Raw genomic sequence first — 20,280 nt, forward strand, 5'->3', positions numbered from 1 at the left:
GATGCTGCCAGACCTGCTGAGTATTTCAAGCAAATTCTGGTTTTTGTTTCTGATTTCCAGCATCCGCGGTTTTGGATGATTGGATGATTTTTGGGCTAGGAACGATATGCACGAATATGGGGGGAAACATCGGTGATTAGCACTATGTAATGACGTTCGTTTGGTGAGCCGTTGCAGGTATGATGGGCCGAATGGCGTCTTTCGGTGATTCGGTGAGATGCCGGCCGAGGGCGCTGCTGCCCTCCTATGCCCTATTCCGGGTGTGTGGGCGTGGCAGGAACGGGCCGCGGTGCGGTGTGGGAGTTGTAGTCCCTTGGCCACGGTGGCCCGAGCAAGGCAGTGATGGTGAAACTGCAGTTCCCGGCGTGCTCCAGGCAGCCCTAGCTCGGGGCAAGGAAGTACTAAGTTTCCAGTGACAGGTCCGCGGCACAGATTGGGATACAAGCAGAGCAAGGTAATTATCCCCAGCAACGGAGCAGGGAAGCATTTCCTTGTAATAGCTTTAATTAATCAAGGAAAATGTTGGCTGAAGTTTTAAGGAGTCAAGCGAAACTTTCAGTTTCCCCTTTTGGGGGGAACTTTAGCTGAATGCGATTTAAATGAGTTGCACGCAAGTAACAATAGTGTTCTTTTTTGTCTACTCTGCTTTTAAAGGAACAGTGACTTCATCAAGACTATATTTGATCAAGCTTTCCTTCGTTGTGTGCAAACAGACTAAATTAAGACCACCGGGGAGGAAGGGAGGGTAGGTGGCTAAGTAAGTAAAGGGGAGAGGGATAAGGGAATGCTCAGTGTTCAGACTTGGAAGAATGGACGAAAGGCTTGCAGCAAGAGTATACAATTTAAATGCATCTTATCTATGTGGCTCAATTAGGCACGAATTGTGCAATAGATCTATGTATCCAAGCACCAACTGTGTTCTATACTAATATGCTTTACATTCAGTGCAGTCCGAACAGAGATATAGAGAGATATAACATAGAAACTGGTCAGCCTTGTTTGTCGCTTTATCCTCCGCTCAACTAAGTTCCAAGTACTAGACTTTTTTTTATAGCTTTCGATTCTGAGGCACAGCTGTTATTTATTTTGACGGCGTCTCTGCGTTGGGCGCGAATGGTACCCTTCAGCTATTGTAAAAAGGTGAGGAGCTGGCTGGTGCCCACTCAGTCCTATATTATTAATTTTGTTTTTAAGCACTCATATACTTTTCTCTTTGATAGAAACGTATTATTTTAATTGTCAGGACGGGTCCCAGGATGCTGCTGTTTCGTGGGCGTTGTGGTTAGAGTATTGAACGTGAGTGAAAACACTTGCTGAAAATCTTATCTGTGCCAATTTAGTGGCAGGTCAGCAACCCAGCTGATGTTTATATAAACAATGTGTTTATCGTTTTATAGAGAAACAAAGGAACTTGGAAACATCATGATGTGCTCTGGAGATTTCTGGGCACCTGATGGGAGATGGATCTGAGGCTATGCTTTCTATAATGTTCAAATTCTAACTTGCTTGCTCAGATATTGGCTTTATCCAGTGAGCTTTTGAACCCCAGTTGACAAACTCCAGGTTTGAGCCCAGCTTAATGTTGTCTGATTCTCAGTGGAGCTGCTACATTTTGCTTCAGAATCAGTGGGTTAGGGAGAGGAAAAGTTATAGTTCTTGCTCTTACTCCTGTCCAATAATCCGTTTTGAATGGGGTGTGAGAGTATGGATGTTTGAGGGGAAATTCAGCTCAGGTTTGATTTCCTCCACTCCACAGTCAAATTTTCTATCAGTCTTTGCTATGTAGACTCTTCACATTAGAAACGGTACTGCCAACAGATAAGAAGAAGGGAGGCAATGACCTAGTAATATTATCACTGGTTTATTAATCCAGAGACCTAGGTAATGTTCTGGGGACCCAGGTTCAAATCCTGCCACAGCATATGGTGGAATTTAAATTCAATAAAAATGTGAAATTAGGAATTTCATGATGTCCATGAAATCATTGTCAATTGTCAGAAAAGCCCATCTGGTTTGTTTTTGTCTTTTAAGGAAGGAAACTGCCATCCTTACTGGTCTGGCCTACATGTGACTCCAGACCCACAGCAATGTGGTTGACTCTGAATGACCTCTGGCCAATTGGGGATAGGCAATAAATGCTGGCCTAGCTGGCAATGCTCTCATCCTGTGAAGGAATTTAAAAAAAGAGCTTGTGGAGTAATTAGAGGAAACGTTTGAGGAGCAATGATCTTGATTTTAAATTAATGAAAAAAAGCGAGGATTTATCTAGGAAGGAAGTAATGAACCAAGTTTGGAGGCTGAAAAAGAATGCAGATATTTCTATCACTGTGTTTCAGAAGTGCATTAGAGTTGATTGAAACTGCTTGCCTGATCCTTCAGTTCATTGGGTTCACACAGACTTGCAAAACCTTTTGTGGGTGGACAAGGATGTAACTACATGTTGCAGGATTCACACAATGGGATAAAGTTCAGCTTCGGAGTCTGGAATGATTCAGTTGCTCTGTCATTGTTATTTACAATACTTGGGCAACAAGACAAAACAGTAAACATTACTTTTGTTGTCTTGTGCATTATAGGAAGTGGATTTGACACTACAATTTGAAAAAATATGGGTGGGGTGCAATCCCTGGGACTGCCTCCTGCAAAAGGACCCCATACAGTTGGCTGCACAGACATCCTGACTGATAACAGAAGACAGGTAAGGTGGAAATGTTTCAGTAGGGAATCAAGGTTAATAAACAGAGTTACTGCAGTATATCTTGTCTGTGGTAGAGGTAGTGATGCATGAGTCACGAGATGATGTGCAAATTGAGCAGGCTGCTTTGTCCTGGGTGATATCAAACATCTTGAATGTTGTCACAGCTGTACCCATTTAGACAAGCAGAGATTGTCCATCACACTCTCTTGACTTTGTGCTTAATACATGGTAGAATGGTTTTGGAGAGTCACCTGCTTTAGAATATCCACAATCTTACCTGCTCCAGTATCCATGCCATTTATGTGGCTGATCCAATTAGTTCCTAGTCTGTGGTGACTCCACGGATGTTGGATTTGTTACATAGTGTGAAATCACTTACTGTTCCTGTATTAGGAGGGCAGATGCCTAGTGGGAGTTCTACACTGTGACTCGTGCAACAGAATTCTGACATACTGCAGACATCTTGAAGTGGAATGGTTCTGATGCACACTTGAGATTAGTTCCTAATGGGGCTATAGGATGTCAGGGTATTTTGTTCTTCAAGTGCAAATCCACAAGCAAATAATAGGCCCTGCATCCATCTGGTCTCTACTGACAGATTGCTGTTTGAAAGTGAGAAGGGCTCCGCTCAGTCCTAGTGTATTTTCCAGCAGGTATGTGAGACGTGGGTACTGGCTTGGTTTCCCATCTCTTTCCAATTTCAGCCTCACCATTGCTGACCAGCTAACTCAGCATCATATGAATGGCGTGTAGTGTTCCAAATATCACATCTAGTGCACTCACTTGTTTGTATCTTTTTAAAGAGATTTTTTTTAAAAAACAGAAGTGGTCTTCTCTGGGTGGTGTAACCACTAATTAAGTACTGTTTCCTGCTCTATAATCATGAAAACTGAAGACCAAACAACCTTTCCAATGAAGTAATTTGTCAAAACTGTTGATGTACCTGGAAAGGTAAGGATTGTGTGTGGTCCACAGGTAGATCACATAACATATTGTGAAATCAGGCCTTCAACAGAATAAACTCGATGCTCTATTTAACCTCAGCCCTCACAGAAATAACATAGGAACAAATAGATGCAATTAGCTCCACTGAACATATTTGGTTCTTCAAACATTTTTCAACACGCAGTGAGGTCATGACTGACCTGCTTAACTCTCTCCTCAACTGTAAAACTGTGGAGTGCTGTTTGTTCGTGGATTTCATTGCTATATAGTCTGATGCGATAATGGAAAGTAAGGTGGGTAGATTGCACCTGATTACCTTTCTTTTTGCAGAAGCTGTTTCAAATAATAAGCAAGTTCTTAACATTTACATCAACAGCTGTTTAATTGCGTGTCTTGTACTATTTATATTTTGGTGGCTCTCATCACTTCTTTTTCAATGTTTGTCATCTGTTGTCTCTGGTTGTGAAATGCACGTGCCAAAGTCTGTCTTTGGCTGTTTTATGATTAAAGTCAGTATTCATAGAATTGCTGCAGTGCAGAAAGACGCCGTTCAGCCCATCGAGTCTCCAAAGAGCATTCCACTAGACCCATCCTATCCCCGTAGCCCCACCATATTCTGGGGATCAGGTCCATGACATTGCTTTTGCTGTTCTTCCAATTCTCGCCCTGTTTACATCCTCGATCTCATGAGCTTCAACTGCTTACGCTATAAATTCTCGCTTCTTCCACAAAGCTCTCCAAACATCTAGTTCTCTCTTCCTTTTAAGATGCTCATTATAACCTACTTCTTTAGCAAGTGATCAAAAACTTGCTCAATGTGGGATGGTGTGAAATTTTCTAGATAATTGCCCCTGCAAACTGTTATGGGCATATTTACAACATCAAAGACACAGAATAAATGCAAGTTATCAAAAAAGAGTTGACTTTGGGAAAGTTGTGATTAGAAAGGGATGTGCTTCAATGAGAGATTTAGGGTAACAAGGGAACATTAATTGGGCTGAATAGTACTTTCCTGTCCTTAGTTCTTATTTTCTTTTCTTGGTTCTTATAATGTGACTTGGAACGTGGATTTACATAAAGCACCACATGAAGGAATCTGCAGTAAGCATAATTTAAAAGGCTATTTTCTGCTGCCCATCTTTGAAAATGTGACTGTTCCTAAACCACCAAAATGCTCCCCTGTATGTAGTAAGTTTTTGAAGTATTAGAAATGTGTTTGATGTGAGTCACCTGCATACCTTGGTGATTAGCGATGATTGTGTGATATATTTTTCTGAAATTACAAAACTAAACTGTGCAAGAGTTGTTCTGTGTAGCAAGGCATAAAATTGAGTTGTGGGATTGTGAACTGTTTCCTCTTGAGGTTTGTCAGCTTGTTACGTTGGTCATTTAGTTCACTTGAGCTGCTTATTTTGTGCTACTCAACAAGTCTGTGTGTCATATGTCAATTAAGTTGCAGAGTTTCGCTGCTGAATGTGTTGCCCATTGTGATACCAAAGTGTGAGCTGAACAAGCCCTGGCTTCTACTCCTTTCTGTCTTATTTCGGCTGCACTCTAACAGGGAGAAAATGGGCCTAGTACATTTACTGAGAAAGAAAGAAGGATAAGAAACACACATGACCTGAGAGAACCTGAAAAGTTGAGAAGGGTAGAAAGCTCCATGGGTCAGTAAACATGCAAAATGGTCAAAAATGGGATGAATTATTGATAACGCTATTTGGTTTTATATAAATAAAGGTATGAAGATAACTAGATTTATTCTGTCGTTATCGTATCACATCAAAAATCACAGTTATTCTCCCTGATGAATAGAAACGGCAATTGTAAAGAAAAAGCGGACAAAGTTAGCAGTTCTTCTTGAGCAAAGGAACACACTCAATGAACTGAGCTCTTTCTCTGTGCTATGAAATTCTGTGATTCTACAGGAACATAAAATCGATCTCAGTTCCCTGAGTTAGGAATTCCCAGAGCCAAAGATTCTGATCACTATCCAGTCAACCCCCGCTAGAAAGGATGTGAGGAGGAGTGAATAAAACGCTTAAGAGTGAAGTAATCTATTGGTCACTGCTTAGATTCTCACATGAAGAGTGACCAAGTGATAGTCGCACTGGGAAGCAGTTCAAGGTCAGCATCTTCGAGCTGGAGCAGAAGTTTAATGAGGGAAGTGAAACCTATCGTTTGTTACAAATATCCATGTGACATGCACTAATAAGATGGAGTGGTTTTTGGGACTGTCAGCAGATTCAGACTACACTGTCATGCAATACCTGTGGGTAGCACTGACTCAGCAAAAATTTGCTGTCTCGATAGACCATATCTAGACCTTCTTTCCCCACTCGTACCATACAATCCTTGACTTGGACTCAAACTGTGCTCCTTCCAGTATCTGTGTCTTATCTATGAGTGTTTGACAGGGGCAATGCAGAGGGGTTTGCTCTGTATCTGATCTATGCTATATATGTTTAGCATTGTTTCAGACAGTGTAAAGGCAGCTTTGCTTTGTGTCTAACTTGTGTTGTACTTGTCCTGTGGGTACTTGACTGACAAGCAGCTTTACTCTATTATAAAGACAGAGAATGCTGGAAATTCAGCAGTTTTGGCAGTATCTATGGAGAGAAATGGATTTAATGTTTTGAGTTCAATGACTGGTCAGAGTTGAAGGAAGAAATGCAGTGAGATATGTGCCATTGAAATGGGGTGCAGGAGTTAGGAGAAAAGGAAAGGTCTGGAACAAATTAGAAAGTGTGAGAAATTAAATGTCAAGGATGTCATGTAGAAAAGGCAGAGAGAGTCATTATAGCTATGATAACAAAATAAAGAATTTATGTACAGTGATTGTGAATGGTAGAGTTGTAAACAGCTCTGTCCAAAAGCAGATTAACGTGAAAAACAAGATTCAGATTCACATCTTGCAAAAGAAATCAGAATCAGAGTGAGCGACAGAGTCTATTATCTGAAATTATTGAACCCTGCATTGACTCTAATTTACACATAACACACAGACATGTTGAGTCCAGAAAGTAATAGTGTCTAATCGGCAGAGGAGATGCTGTTCCTCAAGATTGCATTGAGCTTCATTGTAACAGTGCAGTAGGATCAGAAGAGAATAGAGAGAGTAAGATTGTAAATTAAAATAGCAAACAACTGGAAGCTCAGGGTTAATCTTGTGGACTAGACAGGTGTATTCCACAAAGCAGTCACGCAATCTGTATTTTTTTTTGCCCCAATGTAAAGAAGACCTCATTGTGAGCAAACAACACAGGAAGCGAAATTGTAAGAAGTACATGTAAATTGCTGTTTCACTTGGAATGTGCTTTTGTGGTTTTGGATGGTGAGGAAATATGAGTTAAGAATGATTGAGAAATGCACCAGGGTGTCACAAAGTTAAAGGACCCTGTGGAATGCTGATGGAGGAGGGAAATGTTGAGCACAGACAGGGTTGTACGTGGTTGAGGGTTCTGTAATCCAGTTATAGGAAGATTCCTTGGTTAAGGAAATGAGAAGACGTATCATAAGTGCTGTAAAAAATATACAACAAACTGCTCAAAAAGTGTAACGTAACATCTGCACCTAGCCTGGGAATGTTTAATATCATTTAGAAGGAGGTTTTTTCTGTGTTTACCCTGTGTGGTAATTCATTGTGTACTTTACGCCAATATTTAGCACCTAAAATCGATGTTGACATTGAATTTGTCTGTTGTTAAGTTGTGTAATGAAGTGTGAAGAATTGCAAAAGACCAATCTTGCAAAAAGAGCTGCTTCTCCCATACTGTTAGCTTTCAACTCCTGACACCCATTTCATGTCCTTGATATAACTTGCTAAGAAAATCATTATCTAATGACTGAAGGCTTCCTCAGAACACTTGTGGGGGAAAAAAAACTTGAAGGTGGTTGGCTTTGACCTGTATTAGTTTCTGCTGGGACTTGTGCTGCATTGTAAAGAATTGGTTGTTTTGTCACAGTTGGAAGAAATCAAATGCACACAGATTTAATGCTCTTGAAATAGTAACAATACATAATGCGGAACATTAACTGGAGAAGCACCCTAATTGTGTCTAAAACTCAGGATCTAGATAGAGTCTTGAGACGCAGTGATAGACTAGACTCAAAGGCCTCGGTTCAAGTGTGAACTTAAAATATGATTGGTATTCAGATTTGTCATAAAATGTGCAAACAGAATACTTTTTTCAAAGAAAGCAAACAAACTCAAGAACTGATGTAAAACTCAGAGCTGGAAGTTATTCTTTAGCTATTTCAAGGCCTGATTTGGACTAATATTAAACTGAGGCACTGTGCCTGTTCTCAACTAAAAGCATTTGAAGTTCAGTGACACAATTTTGGTAACGAAAAATTGAGTTCTCCCCAGTCTCCTGGACGATATTTATCTCTCAACCAATGTTATGTGAAACAGATCATCCAGTTGTTATCATTTGGCTGTTTGTGGGTGTTTACTGTGTACACATTGATCACCATAATTCCTGTATTGCACATCAAAGTACTTAATTTGATTGCAAAGTATTTTGGGAAATTCTTAGGTCTGGAAATGCAAGGATTTCTTTCTGTTGCTTGCTCGTTTTGTATCCTTAAAAACAAACTTCAATTTGTTTCAGGGCAGTTTCTTTCGTTTATATTATCCCTGTGAGGCCTATGGAGAAGTGAAGCACCCACTATGGATTCCCCACTATGAGTACTGCAGAGGCCTCGCAGATTATCTGAACAGAGATAAGAGGTGGTGTGCCCCCCTGCTCAACATGGCATTCGGTGAGTGTAACCCAACATAATGGCTGAGGTGCTAATCTATGCAACCGAAATAATTGAGCAGAAGTTTCCAAACTGGAGGACGTGTCCACAGAGGGCAAGGGCATATCAGGGTTGGGTGTGTATTGAAAATGGGTGTCAGTGGATATATGCAAAGTGTTCTTTGAGCAATCTGGTGAGAGAGCCAGCAATGCAGCCATCAGAACCAGAACAACTGTATTTGGTAAGGAATTCTTGCAGTAATCTTGGTCATTGGTCTAAATGGAGTCTCACATGCACCGGTCATCATTGGCCTTGATTGGGTCTAATGGCCAAATCTTGAAGTTGGTGTGGAATCAAAAGTACCCCTGATGTGCTGAGCCAGCAATATTTAGGATGTGGACAGTTGTTCTCACCTTAACATTCTTGGCCTTTTATCAGAAGGTTTGAGTCCCATAGTTAAAAGTTAAGAACAAAATGCAGGCTGATGCGTGTGGTGCTAGTACTGAGATAGGCTGTACTGTCAGAGTTGCTATCTTCTGGATGAGACCTTAAACTCAGGCTCCTTCAGTTCTCAGGTGCATGTGAAAGATCCACTGTCACAGTCCAAAGCAGATCAGGAGTGTTCTCTTTAGTATACTGGTCAATATTTGTCCCTCAACAAATGTCAATAAAACAGGTTTTCTGGTAATTAATTCATTGCTGTAAGCAAATTGGCTGTCAGATTTCCTACGCAAACAGCACTGACTTCGTTACAAAAGTACTTCATTGGCTATAAAATAGGTTGGATTTTTGTTTCTTGGCCTCCTGGGCCATGAGCTTTTGTACAATGCCCTTTTGTATAGGGGAACATACCAAGTTATTTCAGAGACATATTATCAAATCAAGTTTCACACTGAACCATTATAATGGATAATCAAAATCTCAGTGAAAGCTATGGGTTTTAAGGATATTCTTATAAAGGAGGAGGGAGAAAGGCTGAGAGGTTCAGGAATCGTATTCGTGAGCTTAGGGCCATTCAGGTGAAGACATGATCATGAATAGTGAAGAGTTGAAAATTGGATGTACAAAAACCAGCAGTAATGCAGTGTGGAGGAGTTGTCAGGGCAGACAAGGTTTCCGAGAGACACAGGGTGAAACCACAGGAGATGAGCTTTTTTAAAGTTGAGGTGTTCCCAGGGCAGGAACCAATGTACATTTGTAAGTGATGGCTGAATGGAATCTGGCGTAAGTCAAGGTTTAGGCAGCAGAGTTGTGACAAATCGCAAGCTTATGCAGAGTGGGCAAAGTGAGACAGAATTGTAATAGTCGAGATAATGGGTAATTCGGTTTGGGTGATAATTTCAGTAGTAGATCAGCTGAGCTGAGGTAGTTAATCTCATAGGATTAATTCAAGTCATACTTAAGGAGCACAGATGCTGAGGTAAAACGGCTCTCTCACTGGACAGCAAGATGTGGAGCGAAAGAGACACAAGGCACAACGTGGGAAATTTGAACAATTGGTAGGTCATAGCAAGAGGTGTGGAGAGATTGTGCCTTGTGCAGAGGGAAAATTGATCTTGTCCATTTCCCAGAACTACTTGTTTATTGTGACCTGCCGTGGTTTTGTGATTTCATTATAATGGCATAAATTATTGCCAATTAGTTTAAAATATCACCAGACTTTGTGATTTCATCTTAAAATCACAGTCTAGACCAAAGTAGTCATCATATCAGTAGCAAGATGTTTTAGAAAACCAGAAGAGAAACAAATGTAAGGAATTAAATTGCACTTTTGCCAACCAGCATTATCTTTTTATGCACCATTTTTTTTTTATCATTCTGTAGGTTATTATGAAGTTCCGGTTGGATGGGATGCTCCTTTCAGAGCTGCAGAGAAGTACCCACTGATTATATTTTCTCACGGCCTTGGGGCTTTCAGGTAGAGTGCCAAATCTTATGATAACTGGTTTTCATTTCTGAAACGTAGAAAATCAGAGTCGGGGTAGACTATTCAGCTCTTTGAGCTTGCTCCGCCATTCGCTATGATCATCGCTGATCATCCAGCTCAGTACCCTGTTCTTGATTTCACCTCATACCCTTTTTGATCCTTTTAGCCCTAAGAACTATATCTAACTCCTCTTGAAAACATTCAATGTTTTGGCCTCAACTGTGTTTGGTGGTTTGAATTTCAAAGGTTCACCACCCTCTGGGTGAAGTAGGTTCTCCTTATCTCAGTTCTAAATGGCAACTCCATCTCCTTAAACCGTGACCCCAGTTCTGGACTCCTTGGTCACTGGGAACATCCTTCTTGTGTTTATCCTGTTAGAATTTTATAGGTGTCTATGAGATCTCACCCCCACTTCCCCTCATTCTTCTAAACTCCAGTGAATCTGGTCCTAACTAATCCAGTCTCTCTGAAGTTTAGATTCTGTCAATTTTGCCATAACTTGTTTAGTTCCACCAGGCTATTTGTTCAGCCAATATTCCAAGAATAATAGTCATAGAGCACAGAAACAGACCCTTCGGTTTAACCAGTTGTACTGATTGGAACCAGGTTGACCTCATTGACTATGAAGTCATTGGGTTTGTTAACCTGGACCAATCATGAAAGCCCTGGCTGACTAATATAACCAGGAGATGAGACCCTCCTCAGTTCAGGGGACTGACTCCGAGCTGGCTGGCCACAGCCAGGGTACTGTGCACAAGTAAATAAAGGGTGACTGGTTGACTGGATACCAGCCTCTGTGCAATTATTTCAGTGGTGACGAGAGAAAACAGGATGGGCCTGAAGAACTTTGGCTCACTCCAGTCATCTTGGAGTTGGGGTCAGCATTTCCAGCATCATGCCTTTATTTGGGAAGCTTGACTCATTTAATCCCGCTGTTGAAGACTGGGCCACTACCTGGAAAGAATGCAATATTTTTTCTGGGGAAATGACTTTGGGGCAAATGTAAAGCAACGAGTAATCCTTCTGGCTGCTTGTGACCTGTAGCATTCTCAGATATAAGGGGCAAACTTTCCCAGAGGCACCAGACACTAAAACCTTCTAAGCGTTGACAAAGCTGGTTAAGGGATATTACAACCCCAAACCTCCTCTAATCCTGAAACAATATTGGTTTTATTTGGCAGTTAGAGAACAGGGGAATCCGTATCAGGATTTTTGACAAGTTTGAGACAACTGGCAGAGATATGTGATTCAGGGTTAACCCTGAATAAGATGCTGACAGACTGTTTGGTATGTGGGATTAATGACGTAGCCATGTGGAAGTGCCTACTAGCTGAAGCCCAACTGGAATTCACACAAGCATTACAACTGGCAATATCATTAGAAAATGCTGTAAGTGGATCATGGGAGCTACAGGACATCCCAATGGAAGTGGACTCCCTCACCTCTCGAACTGTGCTTGGGGAACACCACTTGAATGTAGGTAATCACAGAGCCTCGCGGAGGGCATATCCTGAGCAAAGGGACCCTATGCCAGCCCACATCAGAACCCCACAACAAAGCCAAGTCTCAGCCAAGTGGCTAACAAGTTCTTCAGGATCTGGGCTAGCAAGCCATTGTAGTTGTTGCTGGTATGCAGACTGGAGACAGCAAAGGAGTCCTACAAGGCCTGACTTGAGCAAGAAAACTTGTAGGCTGGTACCCAGGAGAGTGCACACCCTGGAAAGTCCCCCTACATGTGGGTTGGAACAATTAAATTGTTTACTGACATCCAAATCGGACCCAATTAAAATTAACATTTGGTTAAATGGTCACCCAGTTCCCATGGAGATCGATACTGGCGCAGCTGTGTCTGTGGTTGCAGAATCAGTCTTTAACAAGATTCACTTGAGACTCCAACCCTGAAGTTTGCACAAGGCCTCAGCCAGACTAGGGAACCGTTGCAGATTAAGGGTATGACTTTGGTTCCGGTCTGCTTTGAGAAGCAGTTGGTGCAATTACCACTGATGGTAGTAGAAGGCTTGGGCCCAAGCCTATTGGGGTGGAACTAGTTGAGAAAGATTCACCTGGAGTGGCTCAACATTTTTCAATTAGAAAATGGCTGCCTCAGTGAAGTCCTAGTGAAATACCCAGGAGTATTTAAGGACAGGCTTGGAACTATCAAAAGGGCCAAAGCCACTTTACATGTTGACCAGGAAGCAATTCCGAGATTTCGCAAGGCCTGCCCGGTGCCACTTGCCTTGCGAGCAAAAGTAGAGGTAGAAATCAGGAGGCTGGAAAGTGAAGGAATCATCAAACCAACGCCGTTTGCAGAATTTGCAGCACCAGTTGTACTGATTGTGAAGCCTGACAGTGCAGTTCATCTTTGTAGGGACTATAAGCAAATGGTAAACAATTTCTCACAGCTGGATATGTACCCGATCCCTCACTTAGAGGGCTTGTACGCAAAGTTGGCAGAGGGTTATCTTTTACGAAGCTGGACATGAACCACGCCTACCTGCAGTTGTGACTGGATGAGGAGTTCCAGAAGTATGCTAGTTAATACCCATAAGGGTTTATACCAATATACAAGACTGCCGTTTGGGGTATCATCAGCCTGCACTCTTTTCCAGTGGACCATAGAGAACATTTTACAAGGGCTACCCCAGGTTGCCATTTACCTAGATGATGTTCTAATAACAGGGAAGACCAGTACAAAGCACTTGGAGAACTTGGACATTAGTGCTTAAACATTTCTCCCAGGCAGGTGTACGCCTTAGAGGGGAAATGTGTGTTCCAGGCACCCCAAGTGACCTACTTGGATTATGGAGTCCATAAAACTGGATCCCTTCCATTGGAAGAGAAAGTGAGGGCACCAAAGGAGCCCTTGTACCGGAGGTTAGTGATTATTTCCTTGGGTTAGTGATTATTACGGAAAATTCATATGTAACCTGGCCTCCATCTTGGCACCGTTACACCTGTTATTGAAAAAGGGTCAGCCTTTGAAATGGTCGCGTAGCCAAGAAGTAGCCTTTAGGGAAGTGAAAAAGCAGCTATTGTCATCTAAGGTGTTGGCTCACTATGATTGAAGCGAGAGGTAGTGCTGACATGCGATGCCTGCCCGTACAGTATCAGGATGAGCCAATGGAGAGGAACACCTACTAGCGTATGGTTCCCGGACTTTGGCTCATGCTAAACACAAATATGCCCAGATAGAGAGAGAAGGTTTGGTGGTCATCTTTGGTGTTAGGAAGTTCTACCAGTACCTTTACAGACAGGAATTTGTCATAGTAACAGATCACAAAACCCTGCTGAAGGAAGGCATGGTGGTGTTGCCCATAAAGTTTCCATTAGAATTCAGTGTTGGGCCCTGATTCTCAGTGTGTACAAGTTAGAGCACCATCCAGGAAGCCAGGTGGCTAATGCGGATGCCTTGAGCCGATTCTCACCGGCAGATACTCCACTGGTGCCTTCCTGGAAGAGTCCGTTTTGGTTTTCAACTTTCTCCAGTTACTGCAGGCATAAAAAGACCTGGCCCTAATGAAACTAAAACAGCTGGTGGTAATGTGGGAAACCGAAGAGCCACCATTAACTTAGATTGAAACCTTCCTGGACCCAGCAAGACCAGATCACCCTAGAGAACAGCATATTACTACGAGGAGCAAGGGTGATTGTCCCAAGTAAAGGTTGCCGCCAGATACTGGCTGACCTCCACCAGGGCCATCCAGGGGGTTCCAAGATGAAGATGCTAGCAAGAAGCTACGTCTGGTGGCCAGGGTTGGATGCCAACATAGCTGCTTTGGTGGGACAGTGCCCAGAGTGCGAATAAGGACAAAAGTTGCCACCAGCAGCGCCCCCACATTTGTGGGACTGGCCAGGAGAACTTGGTTGCATGTTGATTGTGCTGGTCCTTTCACAGGCTCAATGTTCCTGGTCATTGTGGATGCCTATTCAAAGTGGTTGGACGTGCATAAAGTTCGTTCGGCAAACTCAGGAATGACGACTGAGAAGCTGTGAGCATCGTTCGCAATACATGGACTTATGGGAGTATTGGTCACAGACAATGGGACGTCATTTACCAGCAGGGAATCTGAATATTTCCTAAAGTCAAATGGCACTCGGCACATACAGACAGCTCCCAACTGTTGTCCAATGGTCTAGTGGAAAGAGCTGCCCAAATGTTGAAGGCAGGCTTAAAGAAGCAGCCTACAGCGTCAATTGATATCAAACTGTCCCTGTTCCTGTTCAGTTAAAGGACCACACCACATGCAACAACAGGAATAGCTCCAGCAGAGTTGTGGATGGGGAGAAGACTCCGCATCAGATTAAACCTGATATTCCCAGACCTGGGAGGGAGGGTGAAACAGCAGCAGGAATGCCAATGCCTCTTAAACAAGAGAGACGGTTTAATTCACAGGAGAAAGTTTGGTGCCAGAACCATGCAAATGGCCTTGTACAGGTATGAGGTGAGGTTGACGCGAGGTCAGCTACCATCACTTACAAAGTTCAGATAGGTGATACAGTCCTTAACAAACAAATAGATCACCTGAAAGCTGTTACCTCGCAAAGTGGACAGGAGCAAAACATACCTGGTCCCTCAGAAGGCCTGTCAGAAACAGTAGGTTCTCCCCCACTGTCTAGTGTCAAGCAGACCTCAATACCGTTACGACTGGAAGAAGGGGAGGAAACTCACCCAAGATGCTCCAAACGCAAGAGGTGTGGCTAGGGTCTGGTACATGCCGCCTGTGTCAGAGTCCAAACCAGAGGAACCAGACTTGGTGAAAACTTCACAGGAAAAGCAACAATCCAAAGACCAAGGCCTATATCCCTGGACCTGGGATGGGGAGGGATGTAGTGACTGGAACCAGGTTGACCTTGTTGACTGTGAAGTCATTGATTGGAGTTGTTAACCTGGGCCAATCAGGAAAGCCCTGACTGAGGTGAGAAGCTCATCAGCTCAGGCGACTGACTCTGAGCTGGCTGGTCACAGCCAGTGTACTTACACAGGTAAATAAAAGGTGACTTGGTTAACAGATACAGCCCCTGTGCGGATATTTCCCCAGTCCATGCCGAATATAATCCCAAACTAAAGTGGTCTCATCTGCTTGCTCCTGACCCATATCTCTCCAAACCTTTCCTACTCATGTACTTATCTAAATGAGGGATCCAACAGTTGATTGGTCATCTCTTTATCCATCTTTGTTTCCTTTTCATCTCTCTCTCTCTTTTTGCCACTCTCTCGTTTATGCACATTTTTTCTTGTCCTCTCTTACTTTTTCCCCTCTGTAATGGTATACTGGTATCATATAGCCTCCTTTCTCCATGTGGTAGAGTGTTTCTTGCTTGTAGGCCTTAGCCACTCACTCTTTGAATCCAAGGCCCTACACCTCCTGCTCAGTCCTCAGATGAATGTCGTTGCTTGTGTGCTGCCCTCTTCCTTTTATATGACTGTTCCCAAGCCCCCACTGACAAGGAGTGGGCAACCGGTTGTGCTGTGAGAGGATCATGGTGCTAAAACAGCTCACTTTTGGATTGTTTTTCATGTGACAGGACCGTGTACTCTGCTGTCTGCATCGAGTTGGCATCTCAAGGATTTATTGTCGCTGCAGTCGAGCACAGGTTAGTGATTGTGAGAAGGCCCTGAAACTTTTGTAGCATTCGAGTACATTAAAGGAGCTCAGTACCCTTTTAGAGAGGCTGCCAAATATCTGTTCCAATGTGGGATCATGCCAAAGGTAATGCCTTCTGGGTTATATGCTGTGTCAAACCCCTCAGTCAATGGAGATGGAGCTTTACTTTTCATCTAATCTGTGCCACAGTTGTTCTGCACATGTAATATATTATTTGCAAGTCACCTGGAAGTTCTGAACATACAAGACTGGAGTGAGTGGGTAGGTTGTGTAAATGGATTCAGGCCGAACTATTGCATTATTTGTGGTTGGATTTTGCTAATGTAAACTTCATGTCTTGCTAAACCAGATCCACAACTTCTTTTAAAAACCAAAAGAACTCCAGATGCTGGAAATTGGAAAGAAAAACAGAAATTGTTGGAAAAACTCAGAACTGTTATGAGGAAGGGTCACTGGACCTGAAATGTTAACTTTGATTTCTCTCCACAGATGCTGTTAGATCTATTGAGCTTTGCTATAAAGAATTCATTGCAATTATCTCTGAGGCCCATTGATTTTTGTTATCATTTGTTTTGGATCAGAGATGAATCGGCTTGCACAACCTTCTTTCTCAAGTCTCCTGTTGAGGATTTGGAGCCATCAATTGGAGCAACAGTTGCAGTGGAGCAGCCTCTCAAGGGATCTGGGATTCCCCCAGCCTCCCCACCTGAGACGGATAAAGAATGGCTCCCCTTTAGGAAACTAGAGACAGCTGAGGAAGATTTTGCCCTCCGGAATAAACAGGTTTTGCTTAAAATCCAGGATTGCTCCCTTGAATATTCCAATTTCAGTCTTCGCACTGGGAAGGGGCACTAAATATATCAGTAAATTTTCTTCTTGACTCCCTGGTTATGTTTCCCTGCAGGAATGCAACTCCTAATGACTGATTTTAGTGGTTAATTTTAGTGCTGGGAAACACTGATCGAGCCAGAATGTCTGCAGCTTCTAATTGACATCTGGATGAACTTGGGCAGTGATTTACTTGGCTATAAATTTGACTTCTGGAATTCAAAGAACCATGTGCCCCTAGTTAGCAGTAGAATTATTTCTATTTTTTTAAATGCTGCTTCCAATATGCTATTTCATGTGACTAACTAGCAGAGGTTACAAAGAAAAAGATGCACGTTTATACAGCCCTTTTCACAACCTCAATATTTGAAAATACATTATAGCCAATGAAGTATTTTCCTGGAGTGTTGTAATGGAGGAACGTAGCCCTCAGTTTTCGTACAGCAGAACCCCACAAGTACCAAAATGATGATGGCACAGGACATAGGGAGACCTCACTTGCGCTGCTTTGAAACAGTGCTGTAGGTTATTTTGCATCCCCTTGAGAAAGCAAGCAAGATGCCTGTTTAACGTCACATCCAAAGAAAGTGACTCCAACCGTGAAGTAATCAGCTGGACCTTGTGCTGTAGTCTTGAATGAAACTTGAATTCATGACCTTGTGACTCAGAAGTGGCATGAGTTTGCTAATGTCTCATTCACCCATCACCCCTGTGCCCACTGACCTACAGTGGCTCCTGGTTAAGCAATACCTCAATTTTTAAAAAGCGTCTACCTGTTTACACAACCCTCCATGCCCTCCGCCCTCCCGATCTCTTTCCTGCCCTCCAACCCCATAAGCTACCCTCAGCTTCTCTAGTAATTCTGTTCTTCTGAGTGTCTCTGATTTTAATCATTCCACCATTGGACTGAGATGAAGTTAGATTTCTTCACTCAGTTTTTTTTTGAATCTTTGAAACACTCGTCACCAGAGGTGGTGAAGACCTTCAAGGGTGAAATCTGTGGAATTTGGAATGTGAAGGGAATTGAATGATGTAGTGAGAGTGCAGGAATGTGAAGTTGAACTAAACAATCAGGTACTTCCAAATGGTGGAATATGCTCAAGGAGCAAGAATGGCCAACTCCTCCTATCTTTGCACTTCATCTTACTGAGAGCTATTTTGCAGGATATCTGCTGGCTTCTTCTTTCTCTACTTCTGTCCTTAAAAGTTTTATCGGTGTTTATAAAACCAATTGTGTTAAAGGTTGGGAAGTTGGGAATAGGATGTATGTAGTCAGGTGAAATGATTTTGCAGGGGTTACTAGAGAAGTGGAATGCGCCATGCAAAGCTTTTGTGGCTGTCTGTATGAATGGGTTGAACAAGAAAATAACCAGGTTTTTGAAGGGAAAAGAGATATGTGGTCGATAGTTGCACTGACTGAAGAAACTACGAATTTATTGGATCATGGGAAGAACAGGCCTTTCAGCCCTGCGAGCCTGTACCACGATTTGCCTTTGCTCCATATCCCTTGGGCTCGCACATGTTAAACATCCACTGATCTCAGTCTTGAAAATTAACTCCCAAAATCTACAGTGTTTTAAGGGAAAAGTTTGAGAATTTCCACAGCACATTGTATGAAGACAACTTCTTGATTTTAAAATTATGCCCTTTTGATCTGATTTCCCACCAGAGGAAATATTTTCTCTACATTTAACATCATTGAATTCTTTAAACTTTTTAAACATCTCAATGTGATTACACCTCAAATATCTGGACCTGAAGAAATATAAAGCAAATTGTGCAAACTGTCATCATTTAATCTATTTAGCTCTGATAACATTCTGGCGAATCCTGTTGCACTGTGATATAAATATAATGAATTATAAGTACCGTACACCTAGGAAAGGTGGAAAGTTAACATCTCCCTGCAGTGAGGCACAAACATCTAAAGTTTAATCCTCCAAGGTTGCCCGAGGTCAAGCGGTTCAATGGAGGGGAGTCTGCAGGAAATGCAGTGCTCCTGACATCTGATGGCAGCTTTCTGTACTGCAGCAGCATTCAGAAGTATCTGATATGGGATCCTGAAGGATGGAAAGTGGCCAACAAGACTGCATTGATTTATTCTTCAAAGGAACAATGCAATCTATTCCCAGTCTTCACACTCAGGCACTTTAATATTTTCCAAAGAAAATAGTTTCCTTCTAAAGCAGTGTATCCATCCTGAGTTGATTCCTAAATTGAGCTCAATCTTCTAGTTGAGGTTTTAATAAGAATGTGTACATGAGGCATACCCTATTTGTCTTTGTATTCAACACCACCTCCCACCCCGAGGTGAAACTAAAATTCTATTAGTCTCTTTGATTTCTGATTATTTCAACACGTTAATTTCCAGTGATCTGTTGACATCAATCCTTAAAACACTCTCTACACAGTTCCTTTTCTCATTTTTAAGGGAGTAGTAAAATGTAGCATCAAAATAATTGGAGCAATATTTGTTTTGCTGCCCCTTCTCTCTCTCCCAGATGTGCCAGCGAGTGGAGGAGTGTAGTCGGGCTTTGGATGTACTTACAGATATTAACAATGGGAAGCTCATCAAAAACGGCCTTCCTGGTGGTCACTTGGATGTCTCTGTTATGAAGGTGGGTATATTGGGAGCCAGACACCCCTCCCTCTTTTTCTCTTTCCAATAAACCCAGACCCTGGTGCTGTCACTGTTTTCCCCCAAATAGCAGAAACATGCATTTGCTCATGTGCAGGGAAGAGTTGTATTTCGAGAATAAAGCAGAAATTGGTGGTGGAGAGCATGAAGAAAAATAAAGTATTCAGAAGCACCTTTTGTGATCTCACGATGTTCCAAAACATTTTACAACCAATTAAGTATCGTAAGTGATGACTTAAAGTTGTAATTAGGTTCCTGAAAATCTGACTTTGAGCAAACAGCATTTTCCATTATAAACTGCAATTAGGTTCTATAGGACTGACCTCATCAGAAATAAAGCTTCAAAACATTTAACCATCATGCCATGTAAGATGAAATGCTTTGCATTACTGAATTCCTCAGCTGGCAAATAAGAGAACTTGAAAAATAAAATAAAACAAAATATAGAAATATAAAAGAGATATGTTAACTTTCTATTGACGGCAGTGCACTCTTGCTACAGATCTGTCTTTCCAAACCTCCCACTTGTCATACATCTGATCCTTCTGTTTGCTGCAAACCTTTCCTTCATCTCCCTGACTCTTGCCAATTTTTGCTTGAGCCAGACTTAGTTACTGCTCCCTGACTCTCCCAATTGCTGCTTCCCTTTCCTGAACCTGCATTCCTTGACTACCAGATCCAATCCAAAGTCAAGTGTGGAAGCGCAAGTCCTGATAGTGCAGAAGTGCCCAACTTGGGGCTATTATAGTCTGGTATTTTTTTCAAAATGTCCCTGCTTGTCACTCACCCTCCATGGCTCTGGAGATGAACAGCAAGAGACCAGAGGAGCACTGGATTTTGACAATGTTGGAGCTCTAGGTTTAGATCAGACCAGGATGCGATCCTTGAATGGGAGCAC

The 20,280-nt window shown here is 42.3% G+C and overlaps 1 protein-coding gene across 12 annotated transcripts in view; it reads left to right on the forward strand.

Annotated features, from left to right (window-relative positions):
* The first annotated feature begins 334 nt into the window (after positions 1-334).
* The window catches only part of LOC109934891 (platelet-activating factor acetylhydrolase 2, cytoplasmic), a 31,377-nt gene continuing 11,431 nt past the window's right edge, over positions 335-20,280 (forward strand). For 2 of the 12 annotated variants that reach the window (XM_048613098.1, XM_048613110.1), the window contains exons 1-9: positions 335-454; positions 655-1,140; positions 1,244-1,296; positions 2,577-2,698; positions 8,254-8,404; positions 10,208-10,301; positions 15,837-15,905; positions 16,498-16,699; positions 19,246-19,362. In XM_048613098.1, coding sequence (XP_048469055.1) covers positions 2,609-2,698; positions 8,254-8,404; positions 10,208-10,301; positions 15,837-15,905; positions 16,498-16,699; positions 19,246-19,362 — 723 coding nt within the window. In that variant the 5' untranslated portion in view covers positions 335-454; positions 655-1,140; positions 1,244-1,296; positions 2,577-2,608. Of the gene's footprint in view, positions 455-654; positions 1,141-1,220; positions 1,297-2,576; positions 2,699-8,253; positions 8,405-10,207; positions 10,302-15,836; positions 15,906-16,497; positions 16,700-19,245; positions 19,363-20,280 lie in introns of all 12 variants that reach the window. The other 10 variants (XM_048613101.1, XM_048613104.1, XM_048613103.1 and 7 more) reach the window with 10 other exon arrangements.

The sequence above is a fragment of the Rhincodon typus genome, chromosome 27 (genome assembly GCF_021869965.1).
Source record: "Rhincodon typus isolate 14 chromosome 27, sRhiTyp1.1, whole genome shotgun sequence".
Taxonomy (NCBI): Eukaryota; Metazoa; Chordata; class Chondrichthyes; order Orectolobiformes; family Rhincodontidae; genus Rhincodon; species Rhincodon typus.